The 27,418-nt window shown below is 45.0% G+C and overlaps 1 protein-coding gene across 1 annotated transcript; it reads right to left on the bottom strand.

Annotated features, from left to right (window-relative positions):
• Positions 1 to 3,121: 3,121 nt before the first annotated feature.
• On the bottom strand, positions 3,122 to 25,709 carry KDM4A (lysine demethylase 4A). The gene is made up of 22 exons (XM_084528664.1): positions 25,695 to 25,709; positions 25,257 to 25,406; positions 24,962 to 25,137; positions 24,004 to 24,118; positions 22,889 to 23,082; positions 21,638 to 21,687; positions 21,244 to 21,347; positions 20,413 to 20,550; positions 19,262 to 19,512; positions 18,368 to 18,558; positions 16,702 to 17,063; positions 14,838 to 14,958; positions 14,089 to 14,267; positions 12,641 to 12,845; positions 12,296 to 12,372; positions 11,908 to 11,963; positions 11,157 to 11,265; positions 10,029 to 10,217; positions 9,168 to 9,338; positions 8,564 to 8,683; positions 7,868 to 7,960; positions 3,122 to 6,841 (listed from the first exon to the last, which is right to left on the bottom strand). The coding sequence occupies exons 2-22, from the start codon at positions 25,389 to 25,391 to the stop codon at positions 6,701 to 6,703; spliced, it is 3,177 nt and encodes a 1,058-aa protein (XP_084384790.1). The 5' UTR covers positions 25,392 to 25,406; positions 25,695 to 25,709; the 3' UTR covers positions 3,122 to 6,700.
• Between the last annotated feature and the right edge of the window lie 1,709 nt (positions 25,710 to 27,418).

The following is a 27,418-nucleotide window of genomic DNA, read 5'->3' as shown; positions in this document are numbered from 1 at the left end:
AGGAAGGAGCCGGGTGTCTCAGCCTGCCTGGAGAGGGAGGGGATGTGCCGGGGGAGGCGAGGACAGCCCAGCCCTGAGGGGATGCTCCCACTGCTCTTGCTGGGAACCATCTGTGCAGCCCCGGCACTGCCAGTGCAGGGCTGGAGGCCGATGGTTTGTGGGGTCCCTGTGGCTGTGCCAGGAGCGAGCCAGGCCCCCACAAAACGGCAGAGGCCGGGGGAGGCGGCCCCAGGCCTGGTGCGGGGGCAGCACAGGAGCCGGGCTCCTGGGGAAGGCTCCCACACAGCAGGAGGCCAGGCCAGAGCAGGCAGGCGGTGGGGTGGGAGAGCCCCCACGGCTCTGGGTACAGCTTATCTGGAAAAGCCCCGTGCCGAGGCAGAACAGGCGAGGGCTGCAGCGCTGCCTGGGGCTGGCCCATCAGGTGCTGACGTGCCTGGCCCGCAGCCCAGCAGCTCGGAGCCACGCAGCTCCCATGAACGTCGCCTTTCTTCTCCCTGCCGCACAGCCCTTGGCAGCCCCTCAGCCTCTCCGGCTGGGGAGGGAGAAGAGCCAAGGTCTGTTTTTCTGTCCCTTTTCCCCTTGCCAGGCCCTTCACAGCGCTGAGGGCCCGAGCTGGGGTCTCCCCTGCTGCCAGGATGAGCAGAGCAGCGCCCTGCTCCACCAGGGATCCAAGTGGGACGCCCTGTGTTACTGCCCTGTGTGCAAGGCAGAATTAAGAGCATCGAGTCCCCTGCCAGTCCTCACAGGCACCGGCTGTAACATGGTGTTTAGGAACATCCACCCGGCTGGAAACGAGAAAGCCGGCAAGGACTCACCCCCAGCCCCTTCTCTGGCTGCTGCCACAGCTGCTTCTTTTGTCCTTCCTTCATCCCCAGGCTCTGCTGGGCTGGCCAAGCAATCCTCGTGTCCCTGCTGTGGGGCCGAGCAGCCACACTAAGCCATGGGGTGTAGGTGCTGATCTCCCCCAGCTCCCCAGCAGCCAGGCAGTGCCATGGCCCACTCCCCCTTTTCCACAGAGCTGGCTGCAAACTAATAGCCCCTCTGCATGCAACCTGCAGCCAGCACCTGAGCCAAAGGATGCTTTGTTCCTTATCCTCACTCCCCAGTTTTTATTTTATTTTTTTTGTGTGTAACTGCTTGTGGGTATCAGTAATGAAGTTTGAGTTAAACCCAGCTGTGAAGTTAAGTGTTAAAATGAATGGAAAAGGGACAGGAATACTGTATTCAAGAGCAGCAGCAGCATTTTTGGTACTGTCCGAAAATGACAGCCCTGGCAGCTGAACCAGCTTCAGCACACACTCATAAGCACCTGATCCCCATCTCAGGCTTTGCTGGAGGTCCATGTGCACCTAACTCAGAGATTGTGGACTTGATTCGCAATAGTTCTGGAAGGAGCTTGTTTGTCTAACGTGTACTTGTGTATAACACCACAGTGCAGCCAGGGGTGCTGTTTGGACATGAGGCTGCCTGGCAGAAAGTCTCTAGCCGTGAGGACAGGTTTCTCCTACTGTATACTGAGGACTTCAGCAGGGGTATGAAGACATTCAAGGACACGAGCCATCTGCCTTGCCTAGTCAGCAAGGAGGCAGCTCCTCCCTCAGCCAGCTGCAAGTTGTCTTCATCCACAGATGAATTACTGGGACGCTGGGTCTTCCTGCAGCGCGAGGGGCACGCAGGACAGCGACTCTCTGCCAGCAGCTCAGGTAGAAGAGCACAGACAGCAGGCGTATTTCATTTCTCACTTGCATTGTGTACTGAAGGTGTTCCCAGAACTATGCAGAAGTGAGAATTTTTCTTAAAAACAGAATTGCAGGCTAAGGAGACCTCTTTTCAGGCTCTCCTACCTCCTCCTTTTTGTCTACACACATTCTGTACCATTTTAATCCTTTTCCAGTACCCTCCCACACATTTCCTTCCTTCTCTAGGTGCTGTCAGAACAGTTTTGACTTCAGCATGGCCACATTACTCATGCTGCAGCAAGGAGGCTGTGGCAATATTCATGCATGGATCTGCCTCAAAGATAGCAATCGGGTGCATGTTTCCCATTCCTCTGCAGACCAGGCTGGTGTGGTCAAAGGAAACCTACTGATACACCTACCTCAGCTATGCTCATTACTGAAACCAAACAGCAACACATCTATCCCACCTCAAGCATAGCACTCTTTACTCATCTGAGTGAAAAACCTGAAGCTGTTGAACAGCTCTAACAGCGATGCGAAGAAATGAAGAATGATGATGGGAAAGAGAAAAAAGGTTCATTTTCACTTCTAGCAATACCTCATGTTGTTCAGTCAAACCTAAAATACTTAGGTTAGCGTAAAGCGTGGAGTAAGTCAGACTTAAAGGTTCCGTGCAATGTCTACAAATTGTCAGGGAAAAGGAGATGTTAACATTTTCCCCAACTAGAAAAGCTGCCTTCAGGAATATCTGGCATTTTAGGCTTCAAAGGTATGGGCTGAATCACAGCATCACCTAGGTTGGAAGAGACCTCCAAGATCACCGAGTCCAACCTCTTACCTAACACTAACCAATCCTCCACTAAACCATATCTCTAAGCTCTACATCTAAACATCTTTTAAAGACATCCAGGGACTGTGACTCAACCACTTCCCTGGGCAGAAAGTAGTAATACAATGAATAAGCAATTTATTCAAGGTCACTCAGTGTGTCATTAACAAAAATCCCTGACCTAAAGTAGAAGAATCTCCTTTCCCCGACAGACAGTTTAGCAGGTGAAATTCAGGAGTCAACACTAAGCAAAGAACAGAGCTACGTGACTCTGTATCCAGGTAAGATTTTCTGATGACTGCTACTCTGGCACTGCTCCTCTCGGCTACAGAGCGAACCTAAGGCAACTCAGCTCTTAATGCTGCTGTCTCAGGTCTGTACTTGAGTCAGGAAGGATCCGTGTTTCCATCCTTGCTCTGGTTTAAGGGCTGTGCTCCACTCAGTCCTTAAGTAAAAGAACTGCTCGGCATCTCTGAAAGGCACCTGAGAAATTACTGGATAAGCATTAAGATGGGTATTGGAAAAGAGTAACGCTAACAGAACAATTAGAAACATGATGAGAATTTCCAAGTTACATTGCTTTAAGGTTTTAAATTAGTCTAGAGATCACCCATTTTGAGATTAGATTTATTACTTGTTCAAATTGAAAACAAAATACAGGCTACCAGAGTCTTGTTTTCATCCCATGTTTGCATTTAAAAAAAAACAACAAACAAGCACAACTGCAGACATGTCAGACAACAGGAGCCCAGTTAGAGAATGGAAGAACAGAGATGCGTGGAAGCCTTCCGATACGCGATCAGTCAGAGGGCCACACTCCTCAAACAGTGCAGAATCAGTCCAGCCCCAGCTCAAAATACTGGGAAGAGAGCAGGAGCAAGCAGACCAGATTCTGCTTCTGACAGTACTGTCTCTGGTCACCTGAGAGGTCTTCTGATGGAGAAAGGCCTCCTGGAAGGCCAGCCACAGGCAGAAGAAACATTACTGCAATCAGGTGCTTTAGAAAGAATACAGTCACCTTTTTAAACCTTATAAAAAATTACCTCTGGCTTGCCAAGCTCATCCTGAACAAGGGCAAACCATGATTCATTTATACTAAAAATGCTTTTTATGGGTCCAACCTGAACCAGTCACAGATGGAAGCTTCATGAAAAGTGAAGTGAGGAGGTCTACTGCCTGCAGCATCACGTGTAATGGACCCAACGAAGGGCCGTGAGAGCTCCCAGGGGGCATACCGAGCAGGATTTCCTACTGAACGCTTTGAAGAAGCCCCTGACTAGCAGATACTCCGGCAGCACCTTGCCCTGACTGGAATGATGCTGTAACATCGATAAACACACACCTAAAAAACAAGCCACTTAAAAAATTGTTATCAGTCAAGATCAAACTCCAGGTAACTAAAAGCAAATGTACCTTTGAGACAGCTGCTCTATAAAGAGCTTTTATTGCTACCTGTTATGCTTCAAGCCATAAACCCAATGTTTTTTTGACAAGTCAAATAATACAGATCCCCACCCCCGAACATCAGGATCAGCAATTTGAGGTTCACAGACAGGAGCCAAAACGCAGTTCAACCACTGCACTAGGATAAAGTATGTTCACATTTGAACGATGCAGCACAAGAACTGACAGGAAACTCGGAAAGGCCCTTTGTCGCGGAGTGCAGGATGGCAGCGGTCTCCAGCACAGTGCAGCCAGCTGACAAGAGCAAAGTCTGGAGCCCACAGAAAACGCAGCAGAACAAAGCTCCTGCTCCAGAACAAGTACTAGGCATAGAAGCTCTTGGCTCAATACTCCTAGAGGTGGGTAGCAAAACCTGCTGCAGTTTAACAGCAACACTCCAAACAACTCCAGCTGTGTTGTCCTAGGCTATCTGTTTAGGATGAAGCTGTTTAGAGCTAGGTGTTTGTAGCACAGGTAGCACGTGGCACCCAAAGGTGCGGCTGAGTTATATGGCAGTTTGAGGAGAAAGCCTGCACACAGGCCTCTTTTTCCCTGGAGGGAGAATGGCAGATGGCAAAAGGAATACATTTCTCAGTAATATGCAGGTAGTGTTCAGCCTACGTGAAGTTAATACCGTATCTTAAGATATGCTGAAGGAACAGAGGCAAGTTTGTTAAGAACCTGCCAGCTCTTCTCCACATTCGCTAATAGCACATCGCTTCAGAAAGGCTTAGGTATAGGCTACGATGCCAAAGTGCAATTCTGCTTCCATTGCATAGACCAGAGTACCCACAGCTACTAGACTCTGGCCTTCATAGATCCTAGTTTTATCAACTATCCCCCATTCATCAGAAAATGATTTAATACCCTGAGACCAGGAGTTTTGGACATTAACAAAAAAAATACACAAAGGAAAGCCACTGTCTCCTTTCAGAATCTGTTTAAGCCTTCCAATACTGATGAACAAGATACTCCACCACAAAAATGAGACAGAGGAACTCCATGAAAAATTGTGGTTGTGCAAATCTTTGCTACTCATATCAGCCTCCTGACCCTAGAAAAATGTAGGGATGAGGAAGATTTTCTTTATAAAAGTTGTAGTTTATTTCTTTTCTGGTCAAGAGTTGTATCACTACACAATACTACATTTTATTGCTAATCACAAATTGATGCACCGGGGTTTCAGAATAGTTTGGTTTATAGCGTTCCTACGTAACAAAAGGAAAAAAGTTACAAATCCAGACTTTGCAGACACTTTGCTATGTCCCTATAGAAGCAGGGATGCATTAGGTCTGTTTCACTAGAAAATTCTCCTCTCAAACTGTTTCTGGAGAACATTACCTTAGTTTTCTCCAGCAGGAAAGTCACCCCATCGTCCCATGCAAAAGGAAGGTGGCCAATCTGCTCCACAGCCTACAATCCCTTTCCTACAGAACGGGAAAGGAACGTGTATTTACACGGCTCCTGCTGTGGTGTGTTAATGCTTAAGTTACTAGGAGCACGCTGGCACATCTTTGAGGTACACCTACTACCCAGCTTAACTCAACTTCCTGTTGCTGAGGTAGCAAGTCCTCTCCAACGCAACCGGGATGTGCCCTACTTACACTCTGTAAAAATGCTGTGGTAACCTTTGCTAGACTGCAACGTGGCAGCACTCCTCCCTCAGAAGAGCACTGCACAGCTCTTCAGTAATACATCCAGTTCAGCGCATGCTTGATCTCTCACAGACCCAAATTTAGCTGTTGTAAGCAAAAGCCTGTGGCCACACGAAGGGCAGTGCTGCCACAGAAGAGGTACCGCACTGCCTCAGGTACCGCTGCCTGTCATACCCAATACTGCGATGCTTGGATTTGAAGAAGGAAGAGTTAGAACTGTCCCGTTGGTCATTATTGCCTTAGTGGGAGTGGGAAGAAACTTAAAAGAAAATCTTTGGGAACTGAGCGTCTATTGGGAGCTGTATGCTTATTCTTGTTAGAAGGCTGCACTGTGCAGGGCTCCAGACAGATTTTCTTTTTGATACTGAGGCACATACAGTTAAACTTATGAGTAAGTCAAAACAAGCATCAGAACAAAAATATTAACTGGAGGGTTAAATAATTTGTCCAACAGGGTTCAATTTCACATTTCACCTGTTCACAGAAGCACCTCCTGTCTGCTTGGATCTGAACAGCCTACAGCTCAACCCTCAGAAAGGAGGTGCTGAGAAACAAGAGCCTGAAGCTGCTTGCAACAACAAAAAAAAAAGATGGATATAAATATAAAAAGAGGTTCAATGTCAAGCACCAGTAATACTGCCTGCTCAAGCCCAGGTGTGGCCACCAGGGAGACTCCCAAGATCAGGAATATTATTCAGATAAAACAATAGACTTTGTACTATTCTGCAGCTGCCAAGATTTCTGGCTAAAACTCCCAGAAGAGTTTGCCACCTGTCATATTGTCTCTAATAGAAAAAGCAAGACTGCTCGACGAGATGAAAGCAGCACCCCCTTCAAGCTGGCTTATTCAGTAAGGACCCAACTTCAGACCAGGAGTCTGCAGGCATCAGCTTCAGCAAATGGGATCTGTTTCACTACTGAACAGCTGCCTTTCAGCTACTGCAGAGCATCAGCTTTTTAGCTTCCTTAGAAAAAAACAAAACAAAACAAAACAAAAAACCCTGGATTTGAAGCATCCAAATATGGCCTGTTGTACTGGAGCGTTTAAATCCTTGGGGAAAGTGGGCATCTTCTTCCTCTGCCACAGGCAGTGCTTACTCCATGATGGCCCGGTACAATGCGGGTTCAATGTAATCTTCCCGGTAGCGTGAATTGATCACTCTTTGTCTCTTCCTCTCTTGTCTGACTTCCTTCTCTGCAAAGATCTCTGTGAAGCGCATATCTGAAGCTATTGACTAAAAGAAAAAGCAGAATTAGCTGCCAGAACAGAGATCAAATCCCTGCCTACATATCCTCTTTTTGTATGAAAGGAGCAGGATGGGACACCTGGCAACATTCAGACTTCTTTGAAAACTGACCTCTTGGGTTTCTGTACAAGAAAAATATTTAGGAAATTGGATTTAGAAGTCTGGAGGTAAGTTGAAGTGAGCTGTAATCAGAAACCTAAAGAATCACAGCTTTCAAATTTAACTGAGTAGCTAATTGAGTTTCAACTTGTACAGCAGTCTAGTACACTGTGTGCCTTATGTAGCAGGCAGGTTTAAATAGCTGGTGACAGGAGTCAGCTATTTTACATGCTCTTTGTTAAACCTCCAAAATCCTGTGTGCCTGCAGTAGGTGTGCAGGACCATGCTGTAAAGCAAGACACCTATCCCATTGTCCTGAGTTGTAACTTTCACAGCTGGAAGCATAAAGCAACAGAACAGGGACCCAAAGAGGCTGCAGAATCTCCAGCCTTGGAGATCATCAAAACTTGGCTAAAGAGAGACCTGAGTAAGTCTGCCCCACTTCAAAATGTAACCTGGTTTGAACAGGTGATTGGAGCAAAGACCTGCAGGGGTCCTTTTCCACCAGGATTACTTTGCAATTAAAAATAAATAAATATGTCCAGCTTTCTTATTGCCACCCTACAAAGAGGTTTCCAGAACAAAGGATAAGAGGAACTTCACTGCTCTTTGCAATGGAAATACCCGATGAAGCTTACAAATACATGCACAGAGGGGGCAGTAACACATGCTGTCTCAGATAGTGACTCTGTGCTACAAATTCCCATTATTTGCAGAAGAAGGAAAAGGAGAAGAATGAGACTCTCTCCCTCCCTTCCCTCCTTTCGTAACCAAATCAAAACAATAAAGCTACCTAACAATTAAGGAGGGTATCAAATTATAAAACTTTGCTGCTGTGCACGTAGCTTGCTGTTCAAGAACAAATCAAGTAAGCATTAACTTCTTTAGTAGATGTTTACACCCTGTTTTACCTACCAGCCTTGACTTGACTCTCTTAGGAAGCTCCTCGTCCAGAGTGTACACATCATCCCTTTTCACCATCAGCTGAGACCCATCTTCAAATTCCACCTAAAAGAACAACGGAAGTTGTTCTGTCAGAAGTCTTAGAAATTAGAAGACTTCCACAGCTACCCTTGCTTTCTCTTCCCTGCAGAAACCTTCCCATGAAATAACCTTCTACCGATTGGATTTTACATGATACACATGCAGGTATGCACATGAGAACAGACTTGAACCTCACCATGACAGCAAAAGTAGCCAAGTACATTTTGGGATATTCTTGTAACCCCTGACGAGACAGTCTAGCTGGTCACTTGAATATATTGCTTTAATATCCACTCTTTTGGAAGTGTGAAGGCAAGATGCACTAAGCAGCAAGAACAAAATTAAACTTCTTTTAGAAATAGATTAAGTTTCAGGAACTGAGTCAGCTGCTGAAAAGACCAGTGCTTTTCAGAAGCTGAGACTTCCAGGCATGTAGCCAGATACAAGCAGAGCTGCAGGCGATCACTGCTTTGCTGTTAACTCCAGCAACTGTCATTGTTGAAAACAGGGAGCAACTTCCTCTCAAGCATTTAAGCATGACCATACTATAACTCTGCCAGCTTTGCAAACAGCCCTATTTGAATCATCAGGTTGCCGTGAACAATAAGTTTTCAGACAATTCTGTACCTGGTACATCTGGATGGCATGTGATGCGACAAACTTGGCTCCATAAACCTGTCCATCTGTCCATCTGACCTGCACAACTTCACCTTCAGCAGGAGGACCTAACTGAAGGCAGTCTCGACTCTGCAGCATAAAGGAGGAAGATGGGAGAGAAGCAGAAGGGTAAGCAGCTTCCTTATGTGAAGACACAAACAGGGGAATCCATCCCACTCACATCAGGGACATCGCACAGCACTCCATTATTAACCCCATTTTAGGGATTGAGAAACATCTATGTCACCTGTATTTGAATCCTGACCGTGTGCCCAATTTCAAACTACTTCACGCAGGAATAGCAAGAAAGTACTAGCGAGTTTTCATTGACTCCCCACTGTTAAGCAGCTAAAGATTAGCTGCACTCCATTACACCTGTCCTTCCGCTAACCTCAGTTAACCTAAGTCAGCCTCATGTAACACCCTTCACACTGTCTTGCAGCACATCTCAGCCATAACATGCCCTAGGTATGGGACACCTAATAAATTCCATCATCAACCTGCTCTGGAGCAGCAGGAATTGACTCTCATCATGTGCCCTCTATTGGAGCCAGTCACCTACTGCATAACATACCACAATGTCTTCTGGATACAGGTTGTCGCTGAAGGAGCCATCATCAAAGTTGACCTCATAGAAAGTCTCCTTTGCAAGGCTGACCACTTCGCATTGATAGAAGCGACCATTCTTGTGCTTGCTGATGACTATCTGTCCAGGTGACAGATCTTGGAGTGCAGCCTTCGCTCGCTGAGAAGAGAAAAGCACATTTTAAACACAATGACACAAAGAATGTGTTGAGGCACACAGCTCTGGTGCTGGCAAACAAGGAAGCAAAGTATTTTAGCTCAGGTGAGTAACTATACTAAAGACACGACCAGCAGCATCTTTGGGAAAGTTCTACCTCTAGTATTTCAAATGCTTAAAACTCAATCTGTTAGCTACAGCTGTCCAATCCTAATGCAAGCTACTTAGTAAATTAAAGTCTCATTTTTCAGAGCAACGCAAGGCCTTTACAGTCAATATTCTCTAATAGACTGCGGTGGTTTTGATGGCTAAAAGGGCTATATGGGAACTTTGTAAACTAATCAATCACTTAAGCATGAAATTCTACGACAACTCATGCAGCCTTCTGGAGACCCAGAACTAATGGTTGCACATTAAATATCATGGCATGAAAACACTATTATTCCTCATTACAACAGCCACAGGAGGAGTGTAGTACTCTGTCCTCCTGGGCTGCAAACTAAAATACAATAAAGGACCTAAGATCACTCAGAACAGCAGCAAGACTGAGATCAGAATCCAAGACCAGTATCATTAGAATGTTTTAAAAGAGTCAAGCCTTCAGTGAAGTTTTAACAGAATTACTCAATCTGAAACTTCTCATTCCCTCCAAGATACTGCTGTTCAAATCCTGGGAGTCCCACACCTACTTACCTCTGCCTGCGATGGGATCTTATGCCTGAAGCAGGTAATGAAGACAACAAATGGCCAGTCATCAGGCTGCATCATGACTCCTGCTGCTTGGGCACAGCTAACATGAAAGGACGTGGGACACCGACCATGGGAGCACTGTACACAGCAACCTGCGATTCTCTTTCTTCGTTTTTTGCAGAAGATGCATTTCTGTGGATAGGAAGCTAAAGGTTACTGTTTGGCAATAGTTTTCACTCACAAAAAAAAGTCTGGTCTAAGTATCTGATGCTGTACCCTTTATTGTAAGAGAGCATTGCTAATTTTTGATGAAAAGAAACAGAAGGCTAACACCTCTGGTTCATGACAAGGCAAGAATTCATACATTTAGGTAATCCCAAAGATGAAAATACACATTAAAATATCTACTATCTCAACATGCACAATACATGTGACTCAAAAGACTCAAGCACCAGGAGATGATGGATTTATCATTTATATAGATAGATAGATAGATAGATAGATAAAATATATAAAATAATATATTTTATAATACTCCTAAGTCAACAGGGTCTTTCAGCACCTGGCTATTAAGCTTACATAAAACAAGCACAAGAAATTAGCTGCTAGAATACACAGCACTGAATAAATCTTGGGGAAAGCACTACAAGGACGTCTTCTTTTAGCTACTAAGGCTGCACTTGAACCGGTTAACAGAAGGTAAGCTAAACAAGTAGTTAATTACACTAAAGGAAAAGCTTCACCAAATTCAGAATCATGACTTAGTTCCAGCACATTTTTTTGGAAAATACTTTTGGACATTACATGCTTAGGACACAAAAGAGTTACTCCTGTAGACTTCTCTAGTGGATAGCCCCATTGCAGTAAGACATGATTCTGACTTCAGGAGTTGTTTAAACCTGAAACAAGTATAGTACTCATGTTAAATGCTAAAAAGTAAAGCGAGCCTTCGGGGAGCATCAGTAACCACTAGATCAAGCAGGTATCTTTCTAATAAGAGTTTATATTTCCTCTGATCTCTATTGTACACAAACAGCTGCATATTCTCTCCTTCCAGACCAATACTTTCAGAATTAGCAAGATGAACAACAACAAAGGAAACCCCAGAAGTGCAGCACAGGTGCTTCTTACCAGTCTGAAACGTTGCAGGGGGATTTTGCCAACATCTACAGGACTGCGCTCTGCGATGTTCACAAATTTTGCCTCCAGTACAGCTACAGCACACATTACATGAACCCATCTGTCAGGACAGAAGAGGAGTAAAAAAAAGGTGAATACACGCTAGGTCAACATATGATGCTTTGGAGTTTAAGTATACATAGTTCTGATTAAGCTAGCCACATTAACCTAGTTTCTGCTTGATCACAAAGGCTGAGAACTAGCAGTGTCATCTGCCTTCCTACTACTAGCAAAAGGGCAGGTATGGGGCAAAACAAGACTTCTTCATACTTTCAATCAGATTTAACAGAAGAGCAATTTAGTGTGATTTATGCCTATCACCACAACACGTTTCATGGAGAAATCGAAATCTTCTTTGAGAAGGTACCAAGAGATTTTATCTCATCAGGAACCTTATTTTCATGTGGTGTGTTCCACCTCTGCACCTTGTCCTTATAAAACACAAAGCAATTAACAGCTGCTGTCAACAGAAACAGTATCGTATTACCTGGAGAGGTGACGATTGCTGCAGGCAATGTGGAAACAATAAACACATTTCAACATACGTTCCCTCCTGTCCCAGTAACACAAAGTGTGAAAAGTGTTGCTGGTCACTCCATTACACCAAATGCCAGCATTTGCTTTACTAGCCTAGCCTCATCTACTTAGGAATTGAGCTGCTCCCTGAAGACAAGAAGAAAAAAAAAAAGGCTGGAATACTCACTTGTCATCATTGGCTCTCTGCAGTGCTCCTCCTCGTAATGAACACAAACAGCAATCCTGTCACAAGGAAGAAATTGGCTGAAAGAGTGAAGTCCATAGCAATGCACTTGATCACAACTACCTCCTCAAAACACGCATCCAGAGGAAAAAAAAAAGTTTCACTGTCAGAAGAGAGCTGAATGTCTTGGCCAGCTCAGCCCTTTGGCTCTCAAAAGGTGCTGCCCTGAGGGCAAGAGATAAATATTCTCTAAACACTCACGAACATTCTCTAAAATTGCCTTCTTTTCACAGGAGAGAATAACAAACTTTTAACACTATGAAAATGAACTTTCTAGCAAGTTCCCAAATATACCACATTCCTCATAAGATTCTTAAAGATGGAACTTTACCTCTTCTAAGGCATTTTCTGTGCACCTGGAGCACATCCAGTCTTCAGTGGCCTTGTCAGGGGGTACACCGTAACAACCTAGGACAGACACATTTCAGATAAGAGCTTACCTATGATCAGACCCATTTCCCTAGGGTCCCGAAGTAAGGCAGCAGTTAAAATCAGTAAGCCTAGAAATAATGGTGTATATTGCAAGTTGTTCATGCAGTCAGCTCCATATTTCAACAGCCACTGCAAATATACACCAGTCAGATAATGGCTGAACTTGTAGATTAACAGAGGCTTACTAGGAAGCACAGGCTTAACACAAAACACTACATTTAGGGTTAAGTCGGGATGCACTCACTTGCGTGAACGCAAACTTGGCAGTTCCTGCAGGTGATGAGTACGCTGGTTCCATCTTCCTCTAAGTAGGGGGTTGAAAGATTGAGATCAGTGCTGCAGCCAGTTGTAGTGAAGCACATCTCAGGAATCAGGGGTTTGGTTCGGATCTTCCCATCCGTGGCACCTGGAGTTACTCCAGAGCTTTGACTGTTGCCTCCACACTCTGCCTGTAACAGATAGGTATTTTTCTTCTTCACAAAGGAAGGAGGAGTATTTGTCTGGCATTTTGCTCCAATCTTTCATGTGAATGAGTAAGGGAAGTGAGTTCCCAGATTTGCTACAAAATACATTTGAACAAAAACCATAACCACAGCTCAATTCTTGGTGCAGTCCCTCCTTGCAGCCTGATGTAGACAGACACCTGAAAACTGCAGCTGGAGTTTTCTGCTTAATAGCATTTAGAAGTGAAGAAGCTAACAGAACTTAAGTTATCTCAGTTTGTTAACTTTATACAATGCCAGCAGTAGTGGAAACTCAGTAATTATACAGCTTCCATGTAGAAGCTCCAGTCCTAACAAGAACCTCCTATCAGGCAGAAATAGCAAGGTCAAACAGAAACTATGGTCTTGGGTTTTCATGGAAATTAGGAATGACATGCAATATAAAACCTGAAAAAAATTTTAGGTCTTTATTTCCAAAATTATAGTAAAAATGTTTCTACAGCCACCGTAATTGTATGGTGATCTCAAATAAATCAAATAATCTTAGCTCATAAAATGGGAAGGGATGAGCTATCACTAAGTTGCAGGCGGCACATGCTAGCAGACAACTACTGACCTACTACTTAGCTCAGACATAAGAAGTTCAGTGTGGGATTTCTACCTAAGCATTTAGCCAACGTGCTAATGGGGTTTGCAACCTCTTCTCAATCTGTGCATTGCTACAGCTGCACTTTGCTAAAGCACATTTACATGTCATAGCTACATGTACTGTTGATGTGGATATACTCAAAAAAGACTATCTATTTCTATCTGTCATCTGCAAACATGATCTTAGCTCATTTTACTTTAAAGAAATGTTCTCCTTGCTAGCTCCCCAAAGACCATGTGCTAGATATAAGTGGACTTAAAGCGGTTTTTTAAAAAGCGCAAAAGTGGAAGTCTCACTCTGGAAAAATGGAATGGATTTTGTAATCGATTCCAGCAGCATTCAAGCTCCATTCTGTGGTACTAGCAAAAACCACAGAACATAAAAGCTTCTGTTGAACAGAAGACTGAGTCCCTGGGAACCCGCAGACAGTCCATCAGAGGTGTGGTGAGGTTCACCAGGTTGTGCTCTCCTGGAACAATTCTCTGGAAAGGCTGCAACACTGATATAGCTTTTATTAAGTAGTGATGCCCAAACTGACAATCACGGTAGAAACTTACTCAGGCACCTCTACTGTAACACTAACAGACCTGGACTACATACCTGATATGTCTGGAAGAGCATACAAACAGCACAGTAAGGAGACTGCTGAGCCATGGTCCGGTTGTATTCTTTTTCAGCCTCAAAATTTGGTGGCCGATTCTGCCACAGCTGGCTAAGTGGCTTGGCCCAAGCTTCTGTCTCTTCAGCTTCTTCTTCAGGAGTCAGTTGCTCCGATGCCTCTGCAACAAGAGATCATTAGTCAGTGATTATGTACCTTTTCATAGATACCATTCTTGCAAGTAAAACTAAATAAGGCAAGACATTATGAACAGAGATGACAAAGACTGCCATAAATAAAGTTTACAGAACGGTGATGGGAGTCAGTAACCTAGTCTCATTTTTAAGCAGCTTCTACTAACCAAGCAACAGATCAAGACGGGCTTATTGGACAAGAACAGCATCAGCCCCAGAGCACATCAAGACTAAGGCTGTCAGCCAAAGACTCTGTGTATTTAAAGAAAATATATAAATATTTGCAACAATTACTGAAATGCTCTAAGGCTGACTCTGAAAGGACAAAGTAGTACCAGAGTCTGCTGCATAACAGAGTTGTACATTTCCAGAGAATTGAGCAGGAAAGAAGGAAGACACCATTCAAGAGGAAATTTTAATGATGCAAACACAAGAAGGTGACAAGCACCTTGTCTGGGATGCACAGCTGTAGCTTGCTGACTGCAGTGAAGAATGCCATACACCGCCCACACAAGCTGTGGCCCATTCTACAGCTTCCCAAAGAGCACAGGGCTTACCGTCATCACTAATGCAGTCTTTAACCAAGAGCGGGTGATGGCGGGGGAGCTTACTCAATGGCTGGCGACGACCCTTGGATTTCTTACTCTCCTTCATTGATCTGATGTACTCCTTTGCTGCCTGCACAAGGAGAAACAATTCAGTAGTCGTTAGCATGTGTACTTTTGACCTTTTAAAAAAATATATTTTGAACTTATGTGATTTTATTTCTAACAAACGAACTTGAGATATAAACTTAGCCAACCTTTTAACAACGAACTGCTTGCAGCACTTCTGCTAAGAAAAACTACATAGCAAAACTCAGTTTATGTTGGTTGCTCAATTCTGTAAGAGCTCTGTTGAGCCACTTAGAGACTTAGCACAGGACCCAGTGTCCAGTACGCTGTCTACTTATACAAGAATGGCATAAAAGATAGAAACAAACAAACAAAAAAATGAATGGTTCAACTTTGAAGGGCCACAGTATGTCTCAAGCATTCTGAAAAAATAATGAGTTGGTATGTCAACTTTGACATTTCAAGTTAAAAAAAAAAGATAGAGCTCACTGGCATCTCAAACTAAGGGCCTTATTTTAAACGGAAGGAAGCTTTCACCTCATCTTCTTATTACTTGCACTGGTGTCTTCCCAGACAGACTGGAAGGAGGAGACTACAACAATTGTTACTTCCTCTACCTTTAGCCTAATGTAAAAACAAGTGACACACACTGACAAAATTACTACTAACCTGACAAGCAAAGCCATAAAGGCAATGATTTAAACAGCCCGGTTACAGTAAGTCTCTCAGTAGGATAAGAAACACCCTTTGAATCTCTCATTCCTTTAAAAGCAGAAGTAAGTCTTAGATTAAATGTGTCTTTCATCTTTGTAAATTTTTTAAATATACAACAAGACAGAAGAGAACATAACATCTCTGATCCCCTACACAGAACTAGCTACTAAAATTCTCAGAAACAAATATGCTTTTCTTCAAATGGAAATAGTATTCCCAGTTACCACCTAATGGAAAATTTGTTTTGAAATACACCATACTGGGAAAAGCCATCAACACCCATTTAAAATTTCTTCTTTTCCCTGTATGGAGCACGCAATGGAGACATCACCATCAGTAGCACAGTATCTTCAGTTTAAATATACATGAGAACTCAAGCTCATTTTCAGCTTTATCAACACATTTGTCCAGCTGCTGCTCCATTTCTGCAATTCCTGAATTTTGAAGATCCAACCATTGTCAGCCTCCCACTACTTCAGCACAGGCTTACAAAGGGAGACAAGGTTATTTGAGAAAACAACAACAGGTAAGATGTTAATTACAACCTTCTTTTGGATTGTCTAACCAAGGATTCATTAAACATTCAAATTTATGTTTTCCCCAACCAGTAATTTTTTGTTCCATTATTTCTTTCTACAAAAAGGACAGCGATGTGCACATGTATGTTATTTTATAACAACATCAAACAAAACGTCCTCATAATAAAGGGCTGGACTGAACTAGATTTACTTTAGGTACAAACAAGCGTCTGTAGCCACAGAAGGACCTGCTGGATGAGCCTGTAACACTACCATCTCGAAACCACCAAGCTACACATTCGCTTAAAGCACCTGAATAATTTAGAGAAGTTCTCAAAACAGGGGATCTCCTTGTTTTCTAGATGAGGAAAGAGAGTAGGACGTTAATCTTAATTTTTCTGTTGTTGTTGTTCAGCAAATCCTATTGGTGTTAAAACCAGATTATTGACTAAGCAACTTGCTACCAAAACAGCAATGAAATGGAAATGTAATCTGCACAGAGAGAAGTTGTGGCACTGTAAGTCCACGACCACGTAACGCAGCCCTTAAGCTTGCCGTACTCACGCCATTCGTACCTCTGCCAGTTCTTGTTCATTCATGCTGGCAGTAGCACTGGTTTTCTTTCCTGAAGTCTGTTCACTGTCAGATCCACTGGCATCCCCTTTAGCGTAGCTATGGACTGTAAGCACCCCAGCTGGCCCAGGTACAGTTCTTTTTGGCAACAGATCAGTCGATTCAGAGTCTGAAGAACCAGAATATGCTGGCGAGCCAGGCTGAACGCTGCAAGTTGCACTCTGCTTCGAAGTCGGCAAAACTGAAGTAGAATTTGAAGCATGCGAAATGGAGAGGTCCAACGCAGCTGCTTCTTGCTCTTCCTCTTCTTCCTCCTCAAGCTTCACAGCTTTCAGTTCTTCAAATTTGGCTAAGCCCCCACAATCTAGAAGAAAGGATACATTGACTCTTTCTAAAAAAGTCTGGGCAGCAGAGAGAACAGCCTGCAACCACTTGCACAAAGTCAACCAGGAAAGCAGACTACTAGACAAGAAAGAAATGTGACAAAGTCATGTAAACAGATCATTAATTCAAACACCTATAAAATCATGGTTGCCTTGGAGAGAGAGAATAGAAGCATCTGCTCATTGCATTTTACATTACAGGAAGCAGGGTACATCAAACAAAACTAGCAGAAGGTGGGTTTAAAATAAACAGGAGATGGTCCCTTACACAGTGTAGCTAGACAGTGCAACTCCTGGCCACGTGAGGCTGTGGGTAAGAGCTTACAAGGGTTCAAGGGAGACTTAACACAAGGAGGAGAGAAAACCCACAAACCAGTAGAGGATCATTAATTATAAGTTCCAAACATCTGGAAAGCAGAATACAAAAGAGGCATCATGTACATATTTACCCTCCTCTTATATTGTTCCATAGGCACCTCAATCCGTCCTTAAAAGCAAAGATAATTGGCCCAGTACAAGCCACATTAACTTCCTCTAGCATACTGATTACAAAATTACTACGAAAACATCCATACAGCACAGCAGAGCCATGCTACCAGGCAGCCTGCTTATGCTTTACTAAGCAATTGTACAATTACTTACTAAACAGGTCACACTGTACAACAGTGCTATACAGAGGACCTTACACTGCTAAGGTATCGAATAAACTTCAGTATGTCAGCAGACAAAATAAAGCCAGAAGTCAAAAGCCAGAAACACCCATTTCTTAAGCAAGTCTCTTGCAATACTTCCTTTTAGTTCAGCTGAAAACCAACATCCGCATGAACTACCTGTGTTCAAGCAGATACAGGACGGCTGCCTACATGTGCTCTTCCCCTACATATAAGTACTTTTACCATGTAATTCTCACTGGGCTGTTATCCATATACAGGCTACAAAAGCCTGCAACTCAAACTGTGTTTATTTACTTAAAGTGATGACTACTCAACAGCGTCAGCCACATCTAACCAAGGGGCACAACCTAAAACTGTTTTAGCTCTACTCTCTGGTCTCAAAAATTAGACGCCAATATGCCAATATCTCAAGTCTCATGACAGTAAGTTTCTGACATGCTTTCCATGGCTCTGACAAATTAGTGTCTGCTTTTTTTTTTTTTTTTTTTTGACATGACAACATTCTATCATTTTGCCTTCTATGAGACAGCACTGCAGACTCAGATCTAGCAGCTTTTCCTCTGAAGATTAATATTCTGTCCTCCAGTGCCAGGATAAAGCTTGACAGTTACCTGAAAGCTTGCGCCCTTGTTCACCCTGCTGCCCAGCTTCACTTGTGGGTATCTCACAAGGCTGTGCCGTGTCTGCTTCATCCTGCGCAGAGCTCAGCTCCTCCTTGGGGAAGGCCTCACTCTCACTCACTTCCTGAGGTACTTCCAGGCAGACTCTGTGCCTTTTGGTTCCAATGCGATGCTTCGGCACGCTGCAAAGAGAAATTCACACCAGGTTACCAAACACATCATCAGTTTGCTGCACTTATGTCTGGACACACAGTATACATCCTGGTCTGGGTCACGTTTTATGATAGAGCATCTGGCAAGCTAAATAGTTTCCGAGTTATTCTGAAGTGCTTCCTTTTCCTTTATAGGAGCAGAACCGGTATTCCTCAGCACCTGTTAACTGCCTAGTAGGCACCTGTTAACGGTGTAGTATGTTCTAGCCAGACATTCTTTACCTTCAAAACAAAATAAAAGAACAAAGATTTAGGAGTACTAGCTGACGCTGGTTGAAAAACCTAAAGCAATTTGCCTGTCACACACCAATGTTGCAACTTGGAGTACTGATAGTACTGGACTTTGCTAGCAAGTACCATCTCATGATCCCAATACACCACCTTTTTCTTCTGACCTCCAAATGTATAGTAAACACTTCCAATACAGACACCTGTCCAAAGATGAACCATCTTCCAAGCTAGTGCATTTCTCATGTATAACAGGATATCATAACTTGGATTAAAACAGTAAAAAGAGTATAAAAATAAGGAACAAACCCTACTCCCAAGAGAAAAAAAAACAGTCTACTGCTAACTCCAACTGCTATTGTTTTACAAAATAGCAAACAAATTGCAGCAGGATCCAACTGCTAATAACTGTAACAGAAAAGCAGAGAACTATGTACAGCACTACCTTTTTGTCTCATCCCCGTCCACCTCCTCTTTACACGTTTCTCCTGTTTCCATTTCCTCAGCATACTGCTTCCCACTCTTGACTTTTTGCATAAGATCCCCTTTAAGGAACTCTGCTGCTTCTGGTGTTGGAAGAGTATGGTCAATGACAGTCACGTCCTTCCCGGCCTTCCAGAGCTTGTAACGATCCGGCTGGTACTTCCTCACAAACACGTCCATGGAGATCTTCACCATGTCCTTCCGGCACGAGCACTGGAATCACAGAAAAAAATTCAAGTAAGGCTACAGCTCAACAGTTTTACTCTGCACTCCTACATCACTTCGCTTTCAGGAGATTAAATGAAGAAAAAAAAAATCCCATTTTCATGTATGTAAGCCTCAGAACAGTCCCTCTCTCATGAAATCAAATCAGCATGTATTAAGCTACTCACTAAAAACTGGGCAGAAAAGTCAGCAACAACAAAACAGAAAAGATGCTACCACAGTAACTAAGAAAGAAAGCTCACCAACTATGTAAATAACACAGTTGCTGGTAGAAGCTGACAGCCTTAAAAATCCATGGGCTTGTGCAAGAACAGCCAGCAAAAACAGACTGTAACAAGAAAGCTGGAGCCATACAAAGTCTGGGCCTAAGCACTGCAGAGTCTCCCCTTATCTGGTTATAGTTAAAATCAGTGTTTGAAAGCATTCACTTCAATGGAACTTCTGAAAACGTAATCCATGTTTGTAAGGCACCTCCTACAGGGATATAATATTGTCCAGTCTAAAGGTTCGTTGATAAATGACTTAAGTTAATGAAGCCATACTCGAAGCTAAACAGTCAATAAACAATGGTTAAAATATCAGACAAAATACTGACGAGTCCTGACCACCAAGCACACCCTTTGATCTTCGGAAAGATGCTAGTCAGCCTCCTGCTCTTCTCTGAAGCCTCACTTGATCTACACAAGGTGAAAAAAAAAACAACAAACCTTTCTGCTAAAGAAAGATATGAGGCTGACTGGACAACGTTACCTGCTCAGGAAGCAAACATCACATCTTAAACTGAACAAAGCACTGAATTCACTTCCTTAGAACAAACATCAGGGGCTTAAAGAGGAGCAAGGCATCAGGCACTGTATTCAGCTTATCTGTATGTAACAGACCACTTACCAGTACAGACTGCTTCCCATACTCAATCCACCGAAGAGTAGCAAAGTTGGTAGATTCAGCACAGTTAAATCCATGATTGAAGCCAGCATGATAACTATAAGGAAAGGTTATCATGAATTCTCCAGCTTCCTGCGTCACCTAGAAGGCAATTGAGACACCGCACTGTTATTCACAGCTTAAGAGTCAACTCTGTGGGTCTGAATAAAAGCAGTTTCTGTACCCCGCACGCAACATATCTGAAACCCCTACCCACACACAGTAATTGGAGTTACTTGCTGCAATGGACAGACTTCATACTTGTCTTCATTGCTCTCTTACTTAAATATTTGTTCACTAGAAGGCAACACTCAACAGTTTTTACTAAAACACGACAGAACTGATCAAAATAGCACGGAAGTAGCTATACACGTGAAATACTCTGCGATAAGGCACCTGGAATTCATAGAGATCCTCATGTGTATTTGCTGCCATTTGGCTGAAGAGTATCCAACATCAACTAAAATTTCTATCCACACACACCTCAGAAACTTATTGCTGTTCTCACTCAAGTACAACTCTCGGTCAACTCCTTTTCAACACATCCCCACTGCCTAGCAAAGGTTCATGCAACCCTTCAGCTGCCCCTGCAGGTGTAACAGTACTTCTGAGTAAGAACTCAAAGACTAGACTACATTTATACTGCTATATAAATGGAGGTACAGTGGGAAAGGATTGCTGTATGTCCTCCCTGTTCCTATCTTCCTCTCTAAGCACCTGGTATTGGCTGCTGTTCGAGATGAGACAGAGGTGCATGAACCTTTTGACTGTGTAACTGTGACTACTTTTCTACACCTTATCAAACGGGATCCCGTATTTCTTCAGAATTGATGGAGAGATCAGGGTCATCTTGTGACGGAGAAATGCTTCACAGCTCTGGGCACTTCCCGGAAAGAATCCTGTTTAAATTAAAGGCAAAGAATTATGTTATTGTTCTGCTGTGAATTGAATTATTTTTTCAATAACTTTTACTAAAAGTTATTGTCTGACCAGTATTTTTCCCTAGGCCTAGACGTATGGGCCACCTTGTTAGAAGTGCACTAGCTTGCGTTCTGAAGAAAAAGAACAACAACTGGAGGTGTCCTTAAGAGATGCCCATTTGAAAGAGAGTAAGACCACACACAGATGGATCTTCCCTCAGCTACAACCTTCCAGCTCTAACAACCAGTAGTAAGAATTGCGTGATTACCTTTGGCAAGTCTCTCCAGCCGCTTCCCATGCTCTGGAGGGATAGAGTACCTGCAAGTCGTAAGAACAACTCCGTTAAGTTCAAGTGACATGACACAATCTCAAAGTTTGACTGGAAACCATAACAGGGCATCAAGGCATGAATTACTGTGTTTTTTTCTTTTAAAACATACCTCCATCTCCACGCCATCTCTTTCAGAGAGAGATGACACAGAGAAAGACAGAAAATGGAATTGTATCTCTTAGCAGCTCAGTCCAAGGCTGGACTAAATCAGGTGTGATGCCGCATCCTCAACAGGCACAGTTTGCAGCGTGCTTGTTAGCACTATGTCTCTCTCTGTACAACCTTTGTAGGAGTGCCACAAAACTCATAGTTGGTTTCAGTTACTCTAGCCAAACCAACCACTTAGATTTCTTTTGATCTGGGACAGAGCGCTACAACCTTGATGAAGTTCCTTGTTGCGTAAATCAGACCAAAGCATCTGCAAAGTTAACTTTTTCCACTTACTACTGTAAAAGAAGCAATAGCCAAAAGGTTTAAACTGACTCAATTATTCTGCTTATTCCCATGCTATTGCCACTGCATGGGGTTGTTCGCTGGTCACATGGCGCTAGCTATTATTTCTGACTTCAAAGTTGCATTAAAAGGCAGCCAAAAATACTAGTTTCCAACAAAATTGCCATGGAAACAATTGTTGAAGTTGCTTGAGAAATTCATTTGTGAACAGAAGGGAATGATTCACTCTTAAAATGCAACCCATACTACAGAAAAATTCAGAAATCTCCCCTAAAAAGAATCACGAAAGCTCTGACGCTGGGCAAACCGTCTAGCAAAATCCACTAGCCTGCTTTTATACCTATGATGAACAGCTACATTTCAAAGTCCGTCAAAAATTGTGACTGCACGATGACAGGCTTAATACCTCTGTATGGCCATTTTACAGCTCAGGAAATTTTAAGTAAGTTTGCCAGGTTCTAGACCTAACACACCAGATTCTGTCCACCTGACATTATAATTCTGGAGAACTCTTTGCATCACAACAGCAAAGAGATTTTCTAAAGGTAACCAAAAAATTCTACAGAGGCCACGTACTGGTTTTAAATTCCTTACAGGTTTCTAATGCTCTTTTCATCAGATCCAACTGCACTGCGAGATAGAAGGCACAGTAATTCCTTTACTCAACTCTGGTAACTTCACCACTTTGACTCTGATATTTTATGGTATTCTTTTCCTACATCTAGGAAACCTTACCATGACTTGGGTTCCCCAAAATGCAAGTAATTAATACTGTAGAGATCCATGTCTTCAGTATGCCATGCAAACGAAGTTTTCCACATGCCAAAATAGAGGTAAGGAGTATTCACTCCTTCGATGGTTATGCCACTTTCATTCTCCACGATGTCCAGGATTGTGTTCAGTCTGCCAATATTCCACGCATCTACGTGCTGCAGAACAGAAGTCTCGTGTTAAACGGGCATTACAAAGAACAGGGCCACACAACTAAGTCAACAGTCACAAAAAGTTATCAGATGCTTGTGATCAAACAGCACCTCAAGACAAGTCATTTACCGGCATAGTTGAAATCATAAGCTAGCTGACCTAAAACAAGCTTCCCATGGTGTTACCTTCCATACTGATTGCTTACCAAACACTTTTATGCAGAAAAAGAACTTAACAGCTGACACAGTAAGGATTAGGAAACAGTCATGAAGCTACAGACTTCACCCATTAGAGAACAATAGTGCAAGCTTGAGCTGATGTTCTAAGAGATGGCAGACAACCTTCTTGAACAGAAACAATTTGCATCCTGAACTCTTTTTGTTTTTTGAAGTGAATTAGAATTTGGGAAACTAGCCACCAGAATACATGCCCTTTTCGTATGTTTATCATCCTAACACACAGTGGCTACAGGGCTGTCACACAAAAATAAATGCACTAACAGATACCAAAGTGTACGGTTCACTGATGAACACTATTCAGGACAAAGCACCCTACGTCAAACAAGAGTTACGTGACAGTGGTTCTTTAATTTTAGAAGTCACTGAGTACACTTACTAAGTGTACAGTTAAGTGCTAACACTAACATTTACTAAGTACGTGTTACAGTTCATAAGTGTTTACAGTTGAATACTCAGAGGTTCCCTAGAACACTACCTCTAGTAGCCTTTTTAATCTATCTGGTTTAAACGGAAAGCATATCACAAAAATACAGCTTATTGTGCTCCTTCTTACTCAGAAGCTGGACTTCTGCAAAGACTATCATTAACTCTTTGTGAAAGTTAGAGTCAAATGCTTCATAAGCTTTTATGGAATGCAACACAACACATCTAGGGATAACTGCTACTGGAAAACCAAAACTGTCCTACCTTCTCATACAGCGTGCCATTAACATCAGCACCGTAGATGGGGGCATTGAACGTAAGGTTCTTCCAGTACTTTCGTTCAAGGTCTTCAAAGTCCGTGTAGCGGGGCGTGCAGTACCTGAAAAAAAAAACAACCAAACAAAAGACTTTGCAGTTTGATACTTGAGGAGTTTAAAACAATGTTCTCCACCACGGAAGGAATCAAAAGCTACAGGAAAAACACCTAACGCACATTATCAGCCAGACCCCCGCCCCTCCCAGAACAGCAACCACAGCTGAGACTTGGAAACCAAGGATCACAAAGAAAACAGCCCTCCCTTTTTCCTAGTTTACTTTCGTTTTTGCTCAGTGTGCTTTTCTCAGCTCAGAATAATTTCACTTTCTACTCCTTGCTACTTAGTGAAGAGGGATGCATTTGAAACCGGAAACGGTACAGAGGCCAACTTTACAAAAACAAAAGTGAAGCGTGAAAGGAAAATCCCTAATTCCCAGACTCACCTGCTCGTGAACTGGTCAAGCACGCTCAGTTTACCAACAAAACACTCGTTTGCTCTGTCCATACCTGCTTAATACGTACCGGCCTCTTTGTTCACAGCCGAGGGGCTAAAGTTACACTGACACATAGTGAACGCAGACGCATCTTCTAGACTATTACACATATAGCATTAAAGTAGGTTTCGGAGAATTGCTCTATTAGAAGCAGACCCTCAAAGCTATTGACGCGCTCTGCTCTCGGAAGACAAGATCAGCTCGGGCAGGCAGATGGCAGCTCGCTGTGTCCCTGCCACTCCTCAGCAGTCATGGCAAAGGTTTGTTTTTCGGAAAAGAGCTTTCCCCTCCCAACCCACAGCCGCTCCACGCCCCTGAGCGCGGCTCCGGCAGCGGGGGGCAGGCAGGGGAGGCCGAGGGGAGGCCGAGGGGAGGCTGGGGGCAGGGGGGAGCCCCCCCGGCCCAGACCTACTTGTCGCTGTTGGCGATCCGTCGGAACTCGCGCACCGTCATGGCCTTCTTCTGGATGTTGTACTGCGTGAAGAGGCCCGACTGCCCCGTCACCACCTGCTGGATGGGCGCCGGGATCACCAGCTCGTCGATGTCGTCGTAGCACCGCCGCGGCCTCCACTCCTTGGGGGGCACGATCTGAGGGGGGGGGGGAGGGGAGGGAAGGGGACACCGTGAGGAGCACAAAGGGGCCGGGGGGGGGGGGGGGCACACACACAGGGCCCGCAGGCCCCGGGGGGAGGCTGAGGGGGCCCCACCTTGGCCAGCCCGGCGCGGTGCGCTCCCTGCGCCTCCACGTAGGCGATGTAGCGGCTGAAGTCGCGGAACTGCTCCATGCTGGGCCGGAACGTCATGATCCGCGCGGGGTTGGGGCCCTCCAGCTCCGAGGCCATGGTGCCGGGCGGCCGCTGCACGGCGGGGAGCGGGGCGGGAGGGGGGGGGGGAAGGGGCGGGTCAGCCCTGCGGCTCCTCCCCGCTCCCGGCCCCGCCGCCCAGCCAATCGCCGCGGGGTCCGCGCCGGCCCCGGCCGCCCATTGGAGGAGGGCGGCTGTCCGTCAAGCGCGCGGCCTCCCCCCTCCCCGCTCTCCCCCTCCCCTCCCGGCCCGGCGCGGAGGGATCCCGTTCGCCTCGCGGAGGTGCACTCGCGTCTCGTCCTCTCCCTCCCTCCTCCCCGGGCCCGCTGTATCCCTCCGCACCACGCGCCCAATGAGGCCCCGCAGCACGACGCCGCCGACGCCACCGCGGCCGCTCCCCGCCGCCCCGCCCCGCCCCGCCCTCTCCGCCGCAGCCAATCGGAGCCCCGCTCTCCTTCCGCGGCCAATAGGAATTCGACGTCCCGTCGGGGCCGGCCAGCGAATCGGGAGGCCGGGAGCGGGGCGGTTGCTAGGCGGGCGGGGGCAGGCCCGGAGGCCGTCGCTAGGGGGCGGTTGCTAGGGGAGCCCGCGGCCTACTCGGGGCCCAACGGGGCCGGGCCGGGCCCCGGAGCACCCCCGGCCCCAGAGCGCCCCGGGCTGCCCCGCAGCCCTCCCCTCAGCCCGTCCATGGCACAGCAAAGCCCCGCGTTCCCTTATGTTCCTCCTCAGACACGGTTCCTTCGGTGTCACGCCCTGGCAGAAGGGCAGCAATCAGCCTGAATCGGTGGGAGCAGGACTTTCCCTGCTCTCAGACATGAGCTGGGTCAGAACATGAGGGAAAAAAAAAAAAAGTATATTTTTTTATTATTATTTAAATAAAAAGGTCACTCACTGGGAAACTTTACAAGCCCAAACGGCAGCGTTGCTGAGAACAATAGAAGCCGGGGCTGTGGGGGAAGAAGTTTCCAAGTCACTGTGCAGAACAAGCCCAGAGTTGTTCAGTGCTGCTGTTTCTTTCTTTAATAACTGTTTTGCCCTTGAAAACAACAAAAAAATAAAATTGGAGTCCCAAAAGGCAAAGTCTGGGGCAGTGTGTTATCTAGCATGGCTAGGAAGCAAGTCAGGCCTGGCCGGGCACAGCTTTGCTATAGGTACCAAGGGAATGCCTAAGAAAATAAAAAGAGCACAGGGTACCTCGATGCCCATTAATTTACATTTGACCAGCTGCCCTGTACCTGCTGTCCCTCCTGCCAAACGGCTCGCTTTCTGCAGACATTGCCCTCTGCAGAGCTGGTTATCTGACTGCACTGGGGCTACCTCAGAAAATTAAGGCAGGGAAGGTTTTTGCTGGGAAAAAAGCAGAACACAACACAACACAACAGTGCGAACTGCCCAGCTGCACTGCTCAGTGTCAGTGTGCTCAGTCTGAAAGAGAGGTTCCAAAGGAAAGAGGCCAAATTCCTCCTTCGTGCATTGCCTTGGGACCGCGCACTCAAGGATTGGCGCGCGGTAGCGCTGTGAATTCAGGCTGCTGTCGGAGGGAGGGAGGGAGTGACCTCAAACCGGTACCAAAGAAAATGGGGCAAAAACCACCAGCCAGGATAAATTCTTTTTGGCCAGGGAAAGCTGAGAAATGCAGACCAGGCACAGCAGTGCCAGGCATTGGCACAGGCAGCGTTTCTCATCTGCCTGGAGCATGCCACAAGCCTACGTGTTTGGGCTTTTTTTCCCCCTCTTTTGTGAGATTTGCAGAGGTAAATGGAAATAAACATTAAAGGAACAGGTAAATGGAAATAAATGTTAGAGGAACAAGAGCTTTCAAGCTGGTATGACTCCAACCCCCTTGGGCTGGCTTTAGGAGAGCCGTGTGGGCTTTGTGAGAGGAGGCTGGTGCAGTGGGACCTCCCCCACAGACAGCAGCTGTGTTGTGGCTCTCTGACCTCGCTGTCCTCCTGGGGACCATCCCCTTGCCAAGAAGGCCCATCCTTGCTCTTTAGGAGCCTCCTGGGCCTCTCTGTGCACAGAGCCTTTCTTGGCTCTGTGAGGCTGGCACGAGGCTTTTGGTT

Source organism: Aythya ferina, assembly GCF_964211825.1.
Source record: "Aythya ferina genome assembly, chromosome: 8".
Taxonomy (NCBI): domain Eukaryota; kingdom Metazoa; phylum Chordata; class Aves; order Anseriformes; family Anatidae; genus Aythya; species Aythya ferina.
The sequence above is the reverse complement of the archived record's forward strand: the minus strand, read 5'-3'. Positions and strand labels throughout refer to the sequence as shown.